The sequence below is a fragment of the Cyclopterus lumpus genome, chromosome 11 (genome assembly GCF_009769545.1).
Source record: "Cyclopterus lumpus isolate fCycLum1 chromosome 11, fCycLum1.pri, whole genome shotgun sequence".
Lineage (NCBI taxonomy): Eukaryota > Metazoa > Chordata > Actinopteri > Perciformes > Cyclopteridae > Cyclopterus > Cyclopterus lumpus.
In genome coordinates, this window is record NC_046976.1 from 20210101 (window position 1) to 20230505 (window position 20405).

A 20405-nucleotide genomic window follows, 5' to 3' on the forward strand; every position below is an offset into this window, starting at 1 on the left:
GTGTGAGGTTAGACCATGTCCTGGGTGTGAGGTTAGACCATGTCCTGGATGTGAGGTTAGACCATGTCCTGGATGTAGACCGGACCCGATCTGTTTGCAGCACGGTACGCAAGTACCAATGTTTTGAAGCGGATGCGGGCGGCCACCGGTAACCAGTGAAGGTCGCGGAGGAGCGGAGTAGTGTGGGTAAATTTCGGGAGGTTGAAGACCAGTCGAACAGCTGCATTCTGGATGAGCTGTAGAGGTCGAATGGCATTAGCAGGTAGACCTGAAGGAGGGAGTTACAGTAGTCAAGGCGTGAAATGACCAGAGCCTGGACCAGAACCTGTGCCGCCTTCTGAGTGAGAAGGGGTCGTATTCTCCTGATGTTGTACAGCATGTACCTACAGGAGCGTGTTGTTGCGGTAATGTTGGCAGTCAGGGAGAGTTGACTGACAGGTCACACCGAGGTACCTGGCAGTCGGAGTCGGAGCCAGCACTGAGTTGTTGAAGTTAATACTCAGGTCGTGGGTGGGAGAGCCTTTTCCTGGAAGGAGGAGCAGTTCAGTCTTGTCCAGGTGTTCCATGACCGTACGAACCCGTTCATATTAATACTCAGCCTTAAAAGCCATTTTCTTGCAGATTTAGATGAGATCACATTTAAACTCAAACAACAAACAACAACAACAACAAATCAGAGTTAGCGTGCTTCATTTCACTCGTCACAGGCGTCTAGATGTTCAGGATTCTCTTTTGCAGTTAAAACACAACACACATCATATAATTATTTATTGGAATAGTTACAGGTATTCTTTGATACATCTACAGGACTTTCCCAAAGTGTGAATTCAGGTTGTTTTCTCAGCCGCTGCACAGGTGAACGACTATGAAAACATGCTTTACAAATGTTAGTTCAGCCAGTCTTCGTGCTGCTGATGCTGCTGTTGTTGTTGTTGTTGTCCACGGGGGAGGTGGAGGGTGTTTATGTGGGGCGCTCCCTGGGGCGGGTGACGTACTGCCACCACAGAGGGGGGAGCTCCCCCTCCTTGCGGGCCGGAGGGAGAGCTTCGTTCTTGGGGCCTCCGGCTGAAGTCTCGGCCTGCAGCTGGGCGACCTGCAACCAGACGTTTACAAAAAGGGGCGGAGTCAATTACGGGATCAGCTCATCGATATATTTATTTATTCTCTCCATGAAATTACTGAACAGTGAAGAGGTTCGATCTCTGGGGAGGGGGGGGGGGAGGAGGGAGGAGGGGGGGGGAGGAGGGAGGAGGGGGGGGGGAGGGTTGGGAGGGGAGGGAGGGAGGAGGGGGGGGGGAGGGTTGGGAGGGGAGGGAGGGAGGAGGGGGGGGGGGGGTGATCAACAGTGTAAACCCCCCAAAAAATCAATTAATTAATGTGCGACCGGTCAAAAAGAGGGCGTCGCCAACAGAGTTCCGCAAGAACGAGTCCTGGAACCCCAAAAATTAGTCGGCATCTTCGCACTTTTGGTTCGATGTCGAAAAAATAAGATTGTTTTATCCACAGATATTAAATAACGCCTCTCGTGGTGAATATTGAAGACACGGAAAAAAGTGTCCTAATGATACTCATTTATAGCCTAAAGTTATGCTTTTTTCACTTCTGGAAATTGCCTTAAAACTTCAAAAAAAAAAAGTGCTGTTCGATCATGATTATCGTGGATTGGTAAGTATCATAAACGATCGTTTGCCGCAGAGCTTATGTGACGTTATCGTAGTGGAAACACAAAACAGGAAGAGGAGGCGGGATGTGAAGCGTGCCCACCTCTTTGTCCCAGCTCTGCATTCTCAGCTGCTTCCACTGCTCCCTTTTGGAGAAGTAGTCGGGGTACATGGCCTTCTCCGTGGGGTGCCAGTGGTCCAGCGCCCACTCTGGGACCTGCGGGAACCAAGCAGAGCTCAGGACTTCCATCGCGTTAAGACTGACTTGAGAAAAGAACAAATGAGACGCTCGACATTAAACGATGCGAGGACCAGCTGCACTTTTCCCCCGGTCACATTATTTATTATCGGTTTGATTTGGGGCTGCTGGTTCCACCCCCTGATTCCCAGGCCGGTGTCCTTCTGTGTGGAGTCTGCACGTTCTCCCCGTGGCAGCGCGGGTTCCCTCCGGGTTCTCCAGCTTCCTCCCGCAGTCCAAAGGACATGCGGCTCAGGTTAATTGGAGGTTCTCTAAATTGCCCGTCAGTGTGACTGGTCGTCTGTCTCTGTATGAGCCCTGAGATAAAACTGGTGAACCCTGTCCAGGTGAACCCCTGGTCCAGGTGAACCCCTGTCCAGGTGAACCCCTGGTCCAGGGGAACCCCTGGTCAGGTTACCCCTGTCCAGGTGAACCCCTGGTCCAGGTGAACCCTGTCCAGGTGAACCCCTGGTCCAGGTGAACCCTGTCCAGGTGAACCCCTGTCCAGGTGAACCCCTGGTCCAGGTGAACCCTGTCCAGGTGAACCCCTGTCCAGGTGAACCCCTGTCCAGGTGAACCCCTGGTCCAGGTGAACCCCTGTCCAGGTGAACCCCTGGTCCAGGTGAACCCCTGTCCAGGTTACCCCTGTCCCAGGTGAACCCCTGTCCCAGGTGAACCCCTGTCCAGGTGAACCCCTGTCCCAGGTGAACCCCTGGTCCAGGTGAACCCCTGTCCAGGTGAACCCCTGTCCAGGTGACCCAGCCTTCACCCAATTTCAGCTGGGATTGGCCCATGCCCCTAAATAGGATAAGTGGTTCTATGTCGTTCATGAATCATCCCTCAGCTTTATGAAAAAAAAGGGAAACATTGTGACACAACTTGCAAACTTATTGTAGCCTTTGTTAATTTCACATATTGCGAGCTCCATAACCCTTTTCCCAACGACGCCGGAGATAAAATAGAGAAGACGTCCATGACCACAGTGTCATAACAGGTGACCCCGTGACCCCCCCCGACGGCCTGCCTCACCTTGTAGCACTCGTATCTCTCGTAGGACGTCCCGCCCGGAGACTCGGGGAAGATGTAGGGCTGAGGGTGTTGGTTGGACCAGAACTCCTCCTCGCCCGACTTCAGCATCATGGAGGCCTTCATCATGTCCTTCTCCTCCTTGCTGTCATCGAAGCGAGCTCGCAGCATGCAGGCGTAGAACCGGTATTTGTCTCTGAAACCAGAAAAAATAAAATAAAAATCGTATAAATAGGAGAGCAGAAAAAATCTACTGCGATACTTCTTCATAACTCTCGTTACGTTGTCAATACCCATATTTATAATCCGATGAAAATAGATACGGAGAACAATAGATACGGAGAACAATAGATACGGAGAACAATAGATACGTCCGAGTGTGGAGCAACAAGAAATGACTGCACAGAAGCGACGAATGTAAATATCAAATCCAATTACATCATCTTGGACAATATTCTCTATAATCACATTTAAGGGATCCTGGTCAAAAACTAATATATATATATATATATATATATATATATATATATATATATATATATATATATATATATATATATATATATATATATATATATATATATTCACAAAAACACTTGTCTTAAATGTCCAGTCTAGTGTTGTTCATATCTTTTATGTGACTGTTTAACATCAACAAGTGAAACTTAAAATCACAGATATTACAAATTGTCATTTTAAACTCCTTCATGTGTAAGAAATAGATGCCTATATAAATAATATAAATAAGAAGTATAGCTACCAACATTTAACCTACTTAACCTGAACAGCAAAAGCCCCAATATAATATTATATTATTCAGTTTATCGGATTTCCTGATTAATTACTTAGTCAAAACAATAACTGGATCGAGGCGCCATTTTTATACCAAATTAGTCCCTGAAACTAATAAAAATCTTAATGTTTATTATGAAATGTGTTTTGTTATTATTTATTTATCCAACCAGATCAATCGGAGTGAGTTTGTATTTCTTCGGTTCTGCACTGACCGACTAGAGGAGCGGGTGACCCCGGTAAGCTCCACCCGGTTTAACGAAACCGGGGGTTTTCATTGAAACGGTTCACGGTTCACCGGAAGCCGAAACCCGACCGCCTCTCACCTGAAGATGCACCACGACTCCAGGTGTCTCAGGGACTTCTTGTAGAGCCGCAACACCTTCTGTTGGTGGGTGACATAGGCGGCCGCCATTTTTTATTTTCTCCGTCTTTGCCCCCGGTCTGTCCGTCCGCTGCTGTCACCTTCTCGGCGCGGTGCATTCTGGGTACTAGCGTGAACGTCTCGACCGTAAAGCACGCGTGTAACGCGCACACGGGTTCCTCGTCCAGTGTGTGTGTGTGTGGTCACAGGTGTTTATAATAACGACGCACACGCGCTGCACGTTGTTTCTCGTCTCTACCGGTGAAACGGTTATAAAGATGTATATATTTAAATAACGCGGCGCCGCTCTTTCGCCGTGTTTACGGTAACGCGACATTACGGTAACGCGACATTACGGGACCGCGCACAGCTGCGCGCGCGGTTCTTTCGAGACGTATTTCACAAACATGGCGCCGCACAAATTCATCGGTGAGACTCGTGTCTTTAATTAACGTCCGGGTTAATTTACAAAACGTAATAAAGAGAAAGGTCGGGCCCTCGGTGTCGGGTGCAAACAGACACCCGGATGCAGGCTTGAGTCGCCCCATTGGAAGCTAGCGCGAGTTAGCCTTGTCGCTGGCGATGACGTCACAGCAGCGCCAGTGCCATGCAGCTGTGTCGCGTCAGAGGGGTTTAAAGCTCCTCGTGACAGCGAGTGTTGTGTAGAAGTAATAATAACAATAATAATAATGATGCATTTTATTTGTAAAGCAATAATCTCAGAGTGCTACCGAGCCAGTGTCTGCTTTAAAGTGAAGGAGAGGTGGCAGTGGCAACACATTAGGAGTGGGAATCAAACCCTCAACCCTCTGGGAGTGTGAGGCCTGCGCCTTGTCTGTGTTGCTTTTATAGGACTGGGTGATTATTATTATTATTATGTAAGGACGCTCCTAGTTTTACATAGTTACAGGCAACTGAGATGAAGTGATGCAAAAATAACAGTTAAAATGTGTGGTTGGAAAAAACATATAAACAGTTTATTAAGTAGTTTATTAAGGAATAGTCAAGCTTTTTAAACTAAAGCAGAATGGATAACAAAAATATATTCATTTCTTTATTTAATTAGGCTTATTGAGATTACGATCTCTTTTCCAAGAGAGACCCGAGAACAAGAAACATTTCGCCGAGTAGCGGTAGAGAAAAGATGAGACCCTGATCAGCTTTATCGATCACTACGGAGTATATTGGGAGATCATCTTATCTTAAACTTCCTTTTCTCTCCGTCGGCAGATATCGGCGTGAACCTCACCGACCCGATGTTCAGAGGAATCTACCGAGGGAAGCAGAAGCACGACGGTGAGACTCCAGTTCACCTGAGACCAGTTCACATGAGACCAGTTAAACCAGTTAACCTGAGACCAGTTAAACCAGTTAACCTGAGACCAGTTAAACCAGCTAACCTGAGACCAGTTGTGGTTCGTTTACAGACGACTTGAACCAGATCCTCGACAGAGCTCTGGGAAGCGGAGTAGAGAAGGTAAACGTCTCCACAGCCGCCCCGTCGCGGTCCCCAGAGGACGAACCCCACCTGGTGACCTCTGACCTTAACACCTGTCGCTTTCTCCCAGTTCGTGATCACAGGAGGAAACCTCGAGGACAGCAAGGAGGCTCTCAAGCTAGCCGAGACCAGAGGTAACGAAAAAACCACGTTAAAAACCCCATTTTGTGGGCTTGTTACGATGTTGTTGTTGTTGTTGTTGTTGTTGTTGTTGTTGTTTGCAGACGAGCTCTACTGCACGGTGGGCTGCCATCCCACCCGCTGCAATGAGTTTGAGCAGAACGGTGAAGCCCGGTACTCCTCGGGGCTGAGGGAGCTGGCCGCGGCGCACAGGGCCAAGGTGGTGGCCGTCGGAGAGTGTGGACTGGGTGTGCAGCAATAATTAAAATAATTTAAAAAAACATATTCAAATTCTTTCTATTGTTTCATGAGACTCTAACGTGTCTTTTCTCCCCCGTTACAGATTTCGACCGGTTGGAATTTTGCCCAAAAGAGACTCAACTCAAGTGGGTTTGTTTGTCTCTATTGTGTTTTAAAAGCTTCACGCGTGTAAACGGACATTTGGTCAGTTGCGATGCCTCGAAAAAAACTTTAGTATTTCTTTATAACAAACTTTTATTATGACGGCCTTGTGACCCAATAGCAACCTGTCAATCATCTTGTAGCCCCGCCCCTAAAGCATCCCCTGCTTTATGGTCTGTTTGACTCCAAATTACCATAATTTACTAAATGAACATCACGCTGTATAGAAGAAGACTTGAAACTAGAGATTGAGACCAAAAACTAATGTTTACAATGTTTACTGAGGGAAGACATCAAGAGAAGTAGAGTCATTTATATAGACTTCTATACAACCAGAGGAGTCACCCCCTGGTGGTCAGGAGAGAGAATGCTGCTTTAACACATGAAGCATAGACTTCTATACAACCAGAGGAGTCGCCCCCTGGTGGTCAGGAGAGAGAATGCAGCTTTAACACATGAAGCACAGACTTCTATACAACCAGAGGAATCGCCCCCTGGTGGTCAGGAGAGAGAATGCAGCTTTAACACATGAAGCATAGACTTCTATACAACCAGAGGAGTTGCCCCCTGGTGGTCAGGAGAGAGAATGCAGCTAGAACACATGAGGCATAGACTTCTATACAACCAGAGGAGTCGCCCCCTGGTGGTCAGGAGAGAGAATGCAGCTTTAAGACTGTTTCCATCACCAACTAATCTATTAATAACTTGTTTGAGTAATATTTAAACAGTAATAATTAACACAAATAATGTATATTAAATGTACTGTAAACTTAAGCAGATAGAAGCTGGTATGAGTAACTGTTTGATAAATGATTGTACTGCATATGAAGCGTTCCTCTCTCTGGTGTGGAGCAGATACTTTGAGAAGCAGTTTGACTTGGCGGAGGAGACCCGGCTGCCCATGTTCCTCCACTGCAGGAGCTCCCACCAGGACTTCCTGGGTAGGTCGGTTCCCTCAGGACCTGGTTCTGGTCTGTGCGTACGCAGCGGCTGACTGTTTCTTTCTTTTGTCTTCGTCCAGACATCATGAGGAGAAATCGAGACCGATGTGTTGGAGGAGTGGTTTGTTTTATTCTTTATACGATTACTTCAAAGTGAACTGTTTGGTGACAAGGAAGTGAGACACGCTAATGTTTTTAATTAAAAGGGAATTCAACTTTATATCAAAGTATACATATATGTGTGTATATATATATATATATATTTTTTTTTTTTAATTTTTAATTTTTATTTATTTATATTACAATTTATATTTATATATTTTTAATATATATATATTTTTTTTATTTTTTATTTATTTATATTACAATTTATATTTATATATTTTTAATATATATATATATATCCTCGTTTCCTCTCAGGTCCACTCATTCGATGGGACGGCAGAGGACGCAGCCGCCCTCATCGACCTGGACCTCTTCATCGGAATAAACGGATGGTGAGAGGACTTTCTTTTCCCCCAGAAAGAAACTTTAAACTAGATTATTTTACGACCTTTTATAAGATTTTAAACATTCGATTTAAGGTCACTGAATGTTAAAATTCTTTGCTAAATGTCTTTTGATGTGGTGAAACTGTTACGCCGCCATCTTGGAGATTCTGTTTCTATTCTGGCTAAATGTATAATTAAAATACAACTTGACTCGCTCACCATTCAAACACAAGGAGAACTATTGTCTTGAATCTTGTAAATCAACTTAAAATGTGTTTGAATGTCATTCTTAAAATAATAATACAATCTGTCACTGCTAACTTTGATAATACGGAGGAGAACAATGATAATTCAATTCATGCTGTATTTAAAGCAACATGACTAAATTTATTATGTGAACAATACAACCCTGATATATTATATAATATCATATTATATAGTATTATATAATATAATATATTATCTTATATCATATTATATTATAAAATATTATATTTTATAATATAGTATTATATTATTATATTTTATATTATTATATTATATCATATTATTATATAATATAATAATTTATAAAAGTTCAGCTCTTTGTTTCATAATATAATTTAGTTATTAAATATTATTATTATTATTATTATTAATAACGTTTTTTTATCGTTATTTCTTTTTTTCAGTTCCTTGAAAACTGAGGCCAATATTGAAGCCATGAAGTCCATCCCCACTGAGAGACTCATGATAGAAACCGGTGAGCTGCCTTCTGTTTATTGAAATAAAAACAAAGCATTTGACAAAACGTGTCACATTTGCCGTGTTCTGTGGCTTCGTCGTCACACCGAACCAAAGACTTGAGATGTTTGGTGCCTCACATCTATTAAACCTTCTCAGATGCTCCGTGGTGCGGCGTGAAGAACACGCACGCGGGCTCCAAATATGTAAAGACCACATTTCCCACAAAGAAGAAATGGGAGGCGGGGCACTGCCTGAAGGACAGGAACGAGCCCTGTCACATCATGTGAGTCGTGTGGAGGTCACGCCTGTAATTCCTTTTTATTTTTAAAATTTGTTTTTTAAAAAGCGTCACTATTATTTCTGTCTTGCAGACAAGTTCTGGAGGTGATGGCAGCAGCGAGGGGAGAGGACCCGCTGGAGCTGGCCGACGCCATCTACAACAACACCATCAAGGTGTTCTTCAGCGCCAGCTGAGGACGGAGTGTGTGTGAGTGTGTGTGAGTGTGTGTGTGTGTGTGTGTGTGTGTGTGTGTGTGTGTGTGTGTGTGTGTGTGTGTGTGTGTGTGTGTGTGTGTGTGTGTGTGTGTGTGTGTGTGTGTGTGTGTGTGTGTGTGTGTGTGTGTGTGTGTGTGTGTGTGTGTGTGTGTGTGTGTGTGTGTGTGTGTGTGTGTGTGTGTGTGTGTGTGTGTGTGTGTGTGTGTGTGTGTGTTTAAAAGCTTCTGATGCGTCTTCTTCTGAAATAAAATAAATTACTTTTTCATGTTTTTTTTGCTTAATGCTTCATGTATTGGGTTTATTTTTTTGGCACACACTTTAAGACTTGATTTTAACGAGCTTGTTGAAACGGTACATTAAAATCAGATCAAAATATGGTTAAACAACAAAAATGTAAACTGCTTTTATGACATTTATTTATGTAAATAGTCTTTTTATTTATTTTAATTTTACAGTTGAACTAAATGTTACCATTTTTAATAATAGTGGCAAACAACGTAAATTGTAAAGTATTAAAAACATATTTTTTTTTTCATAAGAATAGTGTTAAACGACACGTATAAACATTTAAAATAAATATAACTAAATAATAGCAGGTTTAATTAAAAAGGTTTTGCAAAAACTGCTTTCGTAACATTTATTTATGTAAATAGTTTTTTTTTTTTTTTTTACAGTTGAACTACATTTATTTTATAAGAATAGTGTTAAACAGCATATATAAAAAGTATTACAAAAAATAGGAATAAATATAACTAAATAATATTTGTTTGCTTGTTTAATTCAAACCTGCTGAAAAACTGCTTTACTTTATTTATTAATGTAAATAGTCTTTTTTTAATTTGTTTTTATATTATTTAACCGTTGAACTCAACTGTCACGTCGGCGGCCACGCCCTCTGACGCCGGACGTCACGCCACGTCACGTCACGTCGGAACTAACAAGCCCTGGCAACTTCTTCGGCGAGTCCCCGAAGCGACCGAAGAACCCCCCCCCCCCAAAAAAAGGGGTAAAATGGCCAGTTAAAAAGACACCGGGGGGACTTTTGGGATACCGGACTAAGACTCGGACGTCTAACGGCCGCCGGCGATCCGGATCCGGACGTTAAGGCGGAAGAGAGAGAGAGGAAAAGAGGCAACAGGAGGGGTCGAGCTGCGCGGACATGGCGGACAGATAAGGCGAAGCGAAACCGAAGAGGAGAGGCGGCTGCTGGGTTCTTTTAAAGTTCATTTTAATGTAAGCCCCCTCCCCCCCCCCCCCAAGGACTGTACAGACCCCCCCGCACCCCGCAGCCTGCAGCCTGCATGGCGTCCACTCACGCCCGGCTCGGCCAGCAGGCCTTAGCCGTGCTCGATGTGGCCCTGCGAGTCCCCTGCGTCTTTATTATCGACGCCATTTTCAACTCGTACTACGACCCGGGTTCGGGATGGGCCGGGACGACGGGCAAGGTGTTGGTCAGGGTCACGGGTGAGTTAGTTTTTTTAATTTTAATTTTAATTTTGTCGTATTTATGTTCAAAAGAAAAGTTTAAAAAAAACAAAAACAAGGCGCCCTCCCCCTCAAGTTCGGCGGACGCCGCGTTCGCCGTGACGTCAGCTGTCACCTGAAGCCGAATAAAGCCGAATAAAGCCGATTTGAAAACACCGGCAGGGGCGTCAAAACACGTCCTGTTCATCTGACACGGCGAAGATAATACAGTATGATTTTTTTATTGGTTTCCTCTGGCTAACCGCTAAACTCAGGTACATTCTTCATCCGCAGGTGTTGCGCTGAATTCTGTTCCCCCTGTCAGGAATCCCGACGTCCTTTTTTAAAGTAACTTTTAGGCATCCGACACTCCGCCTGTACAAAATAAATCCTAATTTTATCCTCTGTAGATGGATGGTAAAAAAATAATGTCGCTACAGCAGCATTTATACACACAGTTAAAGCAATATTACATATAAAAATGCACTATATATATATATATATATATATATATATATATATATATATATATATATATATATATATATATATATATCATCATTTAAATTCTATTAGTTGAGTTTTCCCAAACATGTAGGCAGCCTGACACACTGCCTGTCAAATGTCCTTCTTATATCCCCTGTAGATGGATAGATACTTTATTTATTGCGCTGCAGCAGCATTTATACATACTAGTAAAGCAATATTAAATATAAAAATGCAGAATATATACACAACATGGATTAGAATAATATTAAATTAACTAACAAAACAATAGTGAAACAAATGCTAAGAAAGAAAAGCGGTTATCTGTACGACTACATTTATTTAATTCTTTTAAATTGTGAAAAACGTGTCCACGTCTTTGTGGCCTTGAAACTCGTCCGCTTTGACCACAGCTGCTTTTTAAAAACGGCTTCCTCCGTCACTAGCAGAGAACGCTGTACACACACACACACACACACACACACACACACACACACACACACACACAACCTCCGGGTTACACAACTCTCCCGTTTGTGCTCTTTGGAGACCTTTGGACGGCTCTGTGAAAAGTTGCCCAAGAGCTCCGGGGTAACGCACACTTAGTATTTTGGGGGGGAAAAACATCCACAAACTTAAGTCTTAATAAGTTGTGTGAATGTTTGACTATGATTGACTCCACCGTGAGTAAATACAACAAGTACACACTATTATCACGCGTGTTGTTCACAGCTTTAGTGCTCATTTAATCTATTGTAATTGTTTTACCTTGTGACTCCGCCTCCATATTGTTTTACTGGTGCACCCTGGGAACACCAGCACGGTGTATTGTGATAACCGTCTGTGTGACCTTTGACCAAACATCTCGAGTTGTTCTCAACAGTTTTTTGTTGTATATTTTTACGAGACGCGCTCTGGTCCGCGTCGTCCTTTTTAAAACATTTTTTTTTAAATGTCGGTCTGCCGGTTCCCCAGGTGTGCTGGTCTCCAGCATGGTGCTGCTGCTCTCCCAGAAGGCCTTGTTCAAGTTCTACACCCTGTTCTCCGCCGTCCTCCTCGGCGTGACGGCGGTGCTCATCAACTACTACGCCACCTCCCACATAGACTTCTACAGCGCCTACTACAAAGCGGCGCTGGGCTTCCGGCTGCTTCCCAGGAACGGGCCCACGCTGTGGCTCGGCGTGGCCGCCGTGCAGCTGGTCTTCGGCGTGGGCTACGTGTTCCTGCTCAACCTCCAGTCGGTGTTCGCCGCGCTGGTGGTCCTGGACATCATGATCCCCCTGTGGGGGCTGATGATCGAGCTGCCGGCCGACGTGCGGCAGACGGTGGCGGTGTTCTCGGGCCTGGCGCTGGCGCTCAACACGGCCGTGTGCCTGGCCGCCAGGCTCAAGTGGTTCTACTACTCGTGCCGGTACGTCTACCTGCTGGTGCGGCACATGTACCGGATCTACGGGCTGCAGCTGCTGCTGGAGGACACGTGGAAGAGGATCCGGTTCCCCGACGTGCTGCGGGTGTTCTGGCTGACCCGGGTCACCGCCCAGGCGCTGATCCTGGTCTACGTGGTGCGCGCGGTGCGGCGGGAGAGCGGAGACGCCACGGGCGGCGCCGCGGACGGGAGCGCCGACTCGCAGGTGAGATCAGAACCGCGCGGTCTGCTCGCGACACAAATGTGATATAAATGCCGTTTGAATTCATGGACTAATTCTGAGCCTTATCGTGGCCACTGGTTCCCGTCGTCCTTTGACCCGTTCGATGACTGGGAAACGTATTGAGTTGCATTCTGTCCGACATCGATCGGTTTCCAGGACTACCTGCTGAGCTGGGACGTGTTCTGGGACCTCACCAGCAACCTGATCATCTCCGGCTGCGACTCCACGCTCACCGTGCTCGGCATGAGCGCCGTCATCTCGTCTGTGGCGCACTACCTCGGCCTCAGCATCCTGGCCTTCATCGGTACGACTGTGTGTGTGTGACTGTAACTTTGTGTGTGTGTGACTGTAACTTTGTGTGTGTGTGTGTGAGAGAGAGACTGTGTGACTGTGTGTTGTACAAACCTTTCTTTTAATCGGCGTCTTCTCATTTCGTCCCTCAGGCTCGACGGAGGAGGAGGATAAGCGTTTAGGCTTCGTGGCTCCGGTTCTGTTCTTCATCCTGGCTCTGCAGACCGGCCTCAGCAGCCTGGACCCTGAGGAACGCCTGGTGTGTACCCCCCTAATTTCCCCCCCCCCTGAGGTCTCTAAAGCGACAGACACGTTGCTGACCTGTAAATCCGCGGAGACTTAACTTCTAATTGTCATCAAACGGGTCTTTAAACTTTCTTAAGTTGATGAAAACTTGCAGGAACCTCGAACCATCCGGTGGATCGACTTCATAAAAGAAACCGTCGTTTACGTTGTTCATCGGTGACTTCAGCTTCTCTCTCTCACTCTTTGCGTTTTTAAAGGTCCGCCTGAGCCGCAACATGTGCCTCCTGCTGACGGCCATCCTGCACTTCGTCCACGGCATGACCGACCCGGTGCTCATGTCCCTGAGCGCCTCCCACGTCTCCTCCTTCCGCCGCCACTTCCCCGTGCTGCTGGTGTCCGCGGCGCTCTTCGTGCTCCCCGTGGTGCTCAGCTATGCCCTCTGGCACCACTACGCCCTCAACACCTGGCTCTTCGCCGTCACCGCCTTCTGCGTGGAGCTGTGCCTCAAGGTGAGGACTGGGCCCGCCTCCAGAGGTGTAGTTGTATACAGGATGTGAGCCCTAATGTGTGACTTGCCCCCCCCCCTTTGTCCAGGTGGTGGTGTCGCTGACGGTCTACGGCCTCTTCATGGTGGACGGCTTCTCCAACGTCCTGTGGGAGAAGCTGGACGACTACGTCTACTACGTGCGCTCCACGGGCAACATCATCGAGTTCCTGTTCGGCGTCATCATGTTCGGCAACGGCGCCTACACCATGATGTTCGAGTCGGGCAGCAAGATCCGCGCGTGCATGATGTGCCTGCACGCCTACTTCAACATCTACCTGCAGGCCAAGAACGGCTGGAAGACCTTCACCAACCGCCGCACGGCCGTCAAGAAGATCAACTCGCTGCCAGAGATGCGCGGCGACCAGCTGACGGACATCGAGGACGTGTGCGCCATCTGCTACCAGGAGTTCGCCGTGTCGGCGCGCATCACGCCGTGCCACCACTACTTCCACGCGCTGTGCCTGCGCAAGTGGCTGTACATCCAGGACACGTGCCCCATGTGCCACCAGAGGGTCTACGTGGAGGACGAGAGCCGGGACCGAGCCGCCTTCTCCAACAACAACGGGGGCTACGCGGCGCCTCGGGACGCCGCCGGCGCCGCCCCGCCGGCTCCGGGGGAGGACGAGCGCGGGCAGCCGGGCGGCGATCCGCCGGGCGACGGGGCGGTGGGCGGCGGCGTCCAGGCGGCGGCGGGAGGAGGCGGACCGGGGGAGCTCGACAACGAGCTGCTGGAGGACAACGACAGCATCGAGTACGACGAAGACGAGTGGGGGACTCAGAACGGCAGCACGCCGGTAGAGGAAGATTACATCAACGACGACACGGACTCCACCGAGGACTGACGGGGAGATATAAATAGATCTTTATTATATTTAAAAACACGACAGCATCTTAATTTCTTTCTTGAAAAATGTCAGGGATGTCATGCGCTTTTTTTTTCTTTTTTCTCCCCGTTCTTGTTAGTTTCTTTTGATTTTTACTCTTAAGAGGGCTTGAGGAAAGAGTAACTGCTGCTCTCAGAGTGTGTGTGTGTGTGTGTGTGTGCCGAGGCTGAATGATGTACGCCAAAAATCCATATTGTTATATTTTACTTTGAGCATTTTAATAATCATAAATTATTGGAGATCCTGATACAAGTCTTGCTACGTGGGCACAGCCGTTGGTTTATTATCACACATCACTAAGTTAATGCATACATACATATTTATATACATATTTATAAATATATTTATATATAAATACCATAAATATAGATATATTTATATATAAATATTTATATATTAATTAATTAATAAATATATTTATATACATATATGAATAAACACTTTGATTTCATTACATTAGCGGCCCCAATGAGTGTGTGTGTGTGTGTGTGTGTGTGTGCCGACGTCCCCAGCTGTGTGTGGAGCGAGCGACCAAACGAGGACTCAGAGCTTCGTGTTTCTAGGAGTCTTTAAGAAAGTTTAGTTTGCTTCCGTTTTTAAATCGTCGGCGCTCCTCGATCCCCGACGCGGCGGGTCGATCCCCGACTCGGCGGGTCGATCCCCGACGCGGCGGGTCGATCCCCGACTCGGCGGGTCGATCCCCGACGCGGCGGGTCGATCCCCGACGCGGCGGGTCGATCCCCGACGCGACGCGACGAGATTCTGCGAAGCGTCTTTTTCTGTCGAGTCCGAGAGGAGAAAAAAAAAACAACCTAACTAGAAGCAAAGTGACTCGCTGCTGTAAATCACTGGAATGCCTCTCGTCACTTACTACTGGTCTCTTGTGCGACCTCGCTTACATTTGTGTACGTTATTGTACATGTAATAAAAACAACGTGCACGCGTTCTCTCCATTAGGACGAGAGGAGCTTCATACAATAAATAATAATGATGCAAATCTACACATTTTCTTTCCCTTCACGTGAATCAGTGTTCAGTTCGGTGACGTTCTCCACAAATGTATTTATTATCCAAACAAAACACAGTATGAAAAGTACTTGGATTTCTTTCCAGAGGAAGAAAACAAAAGTACCATTATTATTATTTAGTGTGTCGGTTGTTCGTCACGTTTAAAAAAAAAAAAAGCTGGTTTTTTTCAGTAAATGCACTTTTTTTTGTCGTCCTATTATTTTTATGTTTCTAATCACCGGTCCAGACTGAAGGTCTGAAAGTCCTTCCTGAATTAAATTGCCCCCCCCCCCCCCCCCCCCCAAAAAAAAGCAACTACGTCATTCCGTACATTTTATTTATTGCGCCGCACAGCCGACGTCCTAAACACTGATCCTTTGAACCACTGGAAACCCAGAAGAAGAAGAAGAGGTGTTCCCCCTTCTCTCCAGGTCTCCATGGCGACCGCGTGGAACCGCTCAAGCACAACTCCTCCCGAGTGTTGACACTGTTTAGACTCCCACAGCCTGAACGTCTTTACGGGTCTGATGCAGACTCCTTCTTCATTACTGTTGTAATTGCTGAAAATAAGCTGCAAAAAAAAAAAAAAAAAAAAAAAAGGTTCTCGTTGGACGACGAGAAAGAGAGAAGACTGTTTCCGATTTTAGAAAGCTGTGCTTTTCGACATGTTTTTCAGCGATGAAGGACTTTTGATTAATTGGTTTTGATTGTTTTCTGGAAGCTCTTTTTTTTTTTTTTTTGCCTTTTGTTTTAAAAAGAGATTTATGTAAATAAAATCATCTTTGATATTGCACCTGGACTGTGTCCCAAGTATCACAAACACCATTAAAGGGACCTTAGAAAAAAATCAGTAATGCATATTTCTAGTGTGGATGATGACGACAACAACAACAACAACAAACGACAAAAAACATGTTTTTTATTTTGGGGGTGTACTGTCCCTTTAAATTACTTTATGTGTTGCATGGAGTGCTCCCTCCAGTGCGGAGATGTAGTGGCTTCACCTCACCTGCAGATGGCGCCATCTCACCATTAATTCATTGGTTACCTGCATTACTTTGTCAACGCGGTGGTAACCAAGCAGGTGAACAAGGTGGAGAAGACTCGAGCTATGAAAGGATTTTATTCTGGCTGATCGTTATTGACCAAACATTCCTCGTGCCTCATAATTCATATTTTACAACCTTTCAGATTTATTGGAGTCATTTCTCACGGTGTGACACCTTCACAGATCGAGAGCGAAGGAGCCTGAGATCAAAGTCAAGGTAATAGAATACTGCACTCGCCACTGGACTTATTAATGAATCCATTCTGGAGACGGAGAGAGGCCCCCAAGAAGCATCCTGTCTACAGATATTATACTAAATGCGTAATATTTAAATATATTACTGTACTGTATGTAATATGAAGGAAAAGAATAGAAAAAAACATTGCATTTGATTGGCGTGTGTACAGTTATGAGATCCATAAGGATGAAGAGTGATAGCGGGGGAGGGGGGGGGGGTCAAGGGAGGAGGGGCCAACGTTATTTACGATTACAGAGAAGCCGTTGACAGTGAAAACCATTAAGTATGTATAAAAAGAAAATGTGACGGTAATATTTAGGGGTAGAATGTCACATATATAAAATATTATATATGTTTGTGGTATATAGAATTTATTTAATACATTGTTGGTAAACAAATGTAATACATGTGCATAATGAGAAGTTAAATACATATATACACAGATATACTTATGTGTGCATATGTGTATGTATACACACATATGCACACATATATATATATATATATATATATATATATACATATACATATTTACAAATAAATACATATATGTAGATACATATATATATATATATGTAGATACATATACATATATACATAAATACATATACATACATATATATATGTATATAAATAAATTTAAAGATATAAATAATACTTCTCATTATTCACATTTATTACAGTTCTAATTAAATTAATTAATTATTGTATATTCCGTAAAACAGTAAGTATTTAGTAGTAAAGGTGTTATTTATAATATATATTTTTAGTCCGTGAACGTGAAGTATGAAAAGGTGTGACCGGAAGCGCCGCGTCTTATTTTGAAAGCCACCGCCGGAAACCCCGATGTTTTTCAAATTCCGGCTGACTTGACGCTGCTGGCTTTTTAATTATTTTTTTTTTAGTTCTTGTTCGGCTTTAGCTCGAAGTTCATGCGCCTCGACACGCCATGCGACGGCGTTAAATACGCGTCTGTTTATTTATTTATTTATTCATTCGCAGACTTCCCACGGTCCTCTCTTCTTTAATCCGCCACAATGCTGAAGCTTTGCCTCCGGAGAGTCCTCCGACCGGTCGGGCAGAAGTCACCGCCGCCGCCGCCGCTGCCGCCGCCGCCGCCGCGCCGCCGGATGGGCACGCACGGGAGGAGCGAGCCACGGGAGCCGCTCAACTCCGCGACCAGAGCCAAGGACTTTATCTACCGCCTGCAGCCGACGGAGAGGACGTGTCTGCTGCGGCAGCTGCAGAGCTTCGAGTCCGTGGCCATCTCTCAAGGTAAGGTGGAGGAGGAGCAACCCCGTATCTGTTTATTTATTTTTATTAGGCAAAAGTGCCGTTCCTCTCCACGTGAATGGGTGCTGTCGTCACTGTCGGTGGAGTCTTTGAGTGGAGACGGTTGGCCCACGGAGGTCACGTGATTGGCCACACCTGAATTGTGTAAAGGTGTCATAATCTGTCAAACACGTGGCTGTTTTTGGCTGTGAAATACTATAAAAGAGGTTGTGTCTTTTTTAAAGCTGCATTCTCGCTCCTGACCACCAGGGGGCGACTCCTCTGGTTGTATAGAAGTCTATGCTTCATGTGTTGAAGCTGCATTCTCTCTCCTGACCACCAGGGGGCGACTCCTCTGGTTGTATAGAAGTCTATGCTTCATGTGTTAAAGCTGCATTCTCTCTCCTGACCACCAGGGGGCGACTCCTCTGGTTGTATAGAAGTCTATGCTTCATGTGTTAAAGCTGTATTCTCTCTCCTGACCACCAGGGGGCGACTCCTCTGGTTGTATAGAAGTCTATGCTTCATGTGTTAAAGCTGCATTCTCTCTCCTGACCACCAGGGGGCGACTCCTCTGGTTGTATAGAAGTCTATATAAATGACTCTACTTCTCTTGATTTATTCCCTCAGTAAACATTGTAAACATTAGTTTTTGGTCTCAATCTCTAGTTTCAAGTCTTCTTCAATACAGCGTGATGTTCATTTAGTAAGTTATGGTAATTTAGAGTCAAACAGACCATAAAGCAGGGGACGCTTTAGGGGCGGGGCTACACGGTGATTGACAGGTCACTGGTGGTAATATATACAGAACACGCCAATTTCACAGTAATTATACTTTATTCTATTTCTAGTGGTTTCTGTTGGTTGGATCCAAATAAAATAATATATTTTACCGTCTCTGGCAACACTTAGATGGTATCCAATTTTTTAATTTTTTTATATATATACATTTTCTTTATAGTTCGATAACAATTAGCAGCTTTCTGTGGACGTAGGAATCCCAACTGGCATGATGGAGTGACCCGTACGTCGAAGAGGACACTATACACATATACACATGTATATTTCTCTTTACACGGTTTAAAACTTCCTCCATCCTTTAAAAAATTGCTGCACCAGTGGTCTGGAGAAGCTCGTGAACGTCACGTGACTGGTGTTCTGCTGATTCCAGCTTCTTGCACAGAAAGTAATCAATACTGGCACCAACCTCATTGTAAACGGGGTGTGAACCGCCAGGCGTGTGTGTGTGCGTGTGTGTGCGTGTGCGTGTGTGTGTGTGTGTGTGTGTGTTTTCTCTTTGGTTTCGGTTCATGTTGAGTCATTATTTTCCGTCTTTTAAAGCAGAGGGACTCACTTTCCGGACTGAAATAAAGTAAAATCAGCTGCTGAGTCCACCGCCTAGACGCCAACAAGAAATTGTAATTATCTGTGAACTCATATTTGTGGACTACATTATTACCTTTTGTACACGCCCCGTAAAGAAAAGAAGTCAAAGCGTTAAAAGCATCATAAAGGAACCAACGGCTGACTATCCGGGACACCGTTTTGATTCGGCTGCAAAAAGTCGCCTCTTTTAAGACATTCAATAACAAAATGAGACCCGTTAGGCCGACTGCCCGCTTTCAAGAGCCTGAGTGGCGGCGACGTACTCAGCAGTGTTTGGACGTGTACTTCCGTTACCCGTTAGCCCAAAAACAATCTAAAAGTGAGCACGCTGATTTCCCCGTGGATGTGTAAACTGCCCGTTGTTTCCCCCCCTCGGGTTTCGGCGACGCACTCAGCTGCTAATCCATCCGCCTACCATGCAGCGGCATTTTGTTTAATCTTTTTTTAATAAATTCAATACACTGAAAAGGGGGGGGGGGGGGGGGGGGGATGAGGGAATGTATTGCGCAACCTGTAGTTTCAACCAGAAAATGAAGCAAGAGACCCGGCTGTTGGCAAACATTTCTTCAGAGTGACTGTTGTGTGGGAGCTGTGAACGCCGAGGTGTGTTTTTATGTATTTACTTTAACGTCGGCGTGGCAGCAACGAGCTTTTGAGTCCGACCCAAACCGATAATTCCCCTCTGAATTGCAGTTTAACGTCATCCTCGTTCTATTTATACTCTGTTTGTCTCGTATGTATACAGGACACCTTTTTAAAAAACAAACAAACATATAATTACATTCATGAGATTTTGTTTTCATTGCTTAAATGTGCAAAAACATTTTGCTTCAAGAAAACACAATTTTGAACAAAATTGAAAGTCATTGGCTGTAAAACTAATTAGCAGGATTTAGTAATTCTATATATTTGAGCCTAAATCCTCCCAAGTTGCTCCACTTTATGAGAAGAATTTGTTTTAATGCTTTTTGTCTTGACGCTCGTCATAACACAGCTGAGTGCGTCGCCGAACCCGAAGCACAGCGGGTTTAAACGCCACAGACTGGTTGGAAATCAGTTTGTCTCACTTTCAGATTTTATTTGGCGAACGGAAGTACAAACACAGCTGAGTACGTCGCTTCGTGAGAAGGGG

At 45.1% G+C, this 20405-nt stretch overlaps 4 protein-coding genes across 9 annotated transcripts in view; 3 read left to right on the top strand and 1 right to left on the bottom strand.

The window, feature by feature from the left end:
- Positions 1-753: 753 nt before the first annotated feature.
- On the bottom strand, positions 754-4210 carry ndufb9 (NADH:ubiquinone oxidoreductase subunit B9). Its single transcript, XM_034544554.1, has 4 exons — positions 4044-4210; positions 2929-3121; positions 1765-1878; positions 754-1093 (listed from the first exon to the last, which is right to left on the bottom strand). Exons 1-4 carry the CDS (start codon positions 4130-4132, stop codon positions 962-964), a joined length of 528 nt encoding a protein of 175 aa, XP_034400445.1. The 5' UTR covers positions 4133-4210; the 3' UTR covers positions 754-961.
- tatdn1 (TatD DNase domain containing 1) lies at positions 4204-8968 on the top strand. 5 transcript variants are annotated; one of them, XM_034544549.1, is made up of 12 exons: positions 4204-4510; positions 5312-5377; positions 5509-5558; positions 5650-5713; positions 5804-5947; positions 6043-6085; positions 6957-7042; positions 7123-7163; positions 7463-7539; positions 8205-8275; positions 8416-8542; positions 8631-8968. In XM_034544549.1, the coding sequence occupies exons 1-12, from the start codon at positions 4489-4491 to the stop codon at positions 8731-8733; spliced, it is 894 nt and encodes a 297-aa protein (XP_034400440.1). In that variant the 5' UTR covers positions 4204-4488; the 3' UTR covers positions 8734-8968. The 5 variants fall into 5 exon arrangements, with proteins under 5 accessions (XP_034400440.1, XP_034400439.1, XP_034400443.1 ...); XM_034544550.1 differs by lacking the exon at positions 4204-4510 and adding an exon at positions 4680-4959 and having other exon boundaries at positions 8631-8803; XM_034544551.1 differs by lacking the exon at positions 4204-4510 and adding an exon at positions 4680-4939 and having other exon boundaries at positions 8631-8803.
- A 698-nt stretch (positions 8969-9666) lies between these two features.
- Positions 9667-20405, top strand: part of rnf139 (ring finger protein 139) — a 24425-nt gene continuing 13686 nt past the window's right edge. The window contains exons 1-6 of one of the 2 annotated variants that reach the window (XR_004610093.1): positions 9667-10218; positions 11680-12335; positions 12510-12657; positions 12797-12903; positions 13148-13399; positions 13485-14478. Coding sequence is in view for 1 of the 2 variants with exons in the window: in XM_034544547.1 (XP_034400438.1) it covers positions 10056-10218; positions 11680-12335; positions 12510-12657; positions 12797-12903; positions 13148-13399; positions 13485-14279 (2121 nt within the window). In the remaining variant the exon portion in view is untranslated. Of the gene's footprint in view, positions 10219-11679; positions 12336-12509; positions 12658-12796; positions 12904-13147; positions 13400-13484; positions 15507-20405 lie in introns of those variants that run through there. The other variant, XM_034544547.1, reaches the window with a different exon arrangement.
- The window catches only part of tmem65 (transmembrane protein 65), a 14418-nt gene continuing 11475 nt past the window's right edge, over positions 17463-20405 (top strand). Inside the window, exon 1 of the mRNA XM_034544553.1 lies at positions 17463-17890. Coding sequence (XP_034400444.1) covers positions 17653-17890 — 238 coding nt within the window. The 5' untranslated portion in view covers positions 17463-17652. The remainder of the gene's footprint in view (positions 17891-20405) is intronic.

Excerpts from the sequence above, each read along its gene's own strand:
- ndufb9 (XM_034544554.1), bottom strand. The coding sequence starts at position 4,132 with ATGGCGGCCGCCTATGTCACCCACCAACAGAAGGTGTTGCGGCTCTAC. Across the intron at positions 1,879-2,928 it reads AGAGATACGAGTGCTACAAG|GTCCCAGAGTGGGCGCTGGA; the intron begins GTGAGGCAGGCC and ends TGGTTCCCGCAG. Across the intron at positions 1,094-1,764 it reads TGCAGAGCTGGGACAAAGAG|GTCGCCCAGCTGCAGGCCGA; the intron begins GTGGGCACGCTT and ends GTCTGGTTGCAG.
- tatdn1 (XM_034544548.1), top strand. The coding sequence starts at position 4,489 with ATGGCGCCGCACAAATTCATCG. Across the intron at positions 5,559-5,649 it reads TGGGAAGCGGAGTAGAGAAG|TTCGTGATCACAGGAGGAAA; the intron begins GTAAACGTCTCC and ends GCTTTCTCCCAG. Across the intron at positions 7,540-8,204 it reads TTCATCGGAATAAACGGATG|TTCCTTGAAAACTGAGGCCA; the intron begins GTGAGAGGACTT and ends TCTTTTTTTCAG.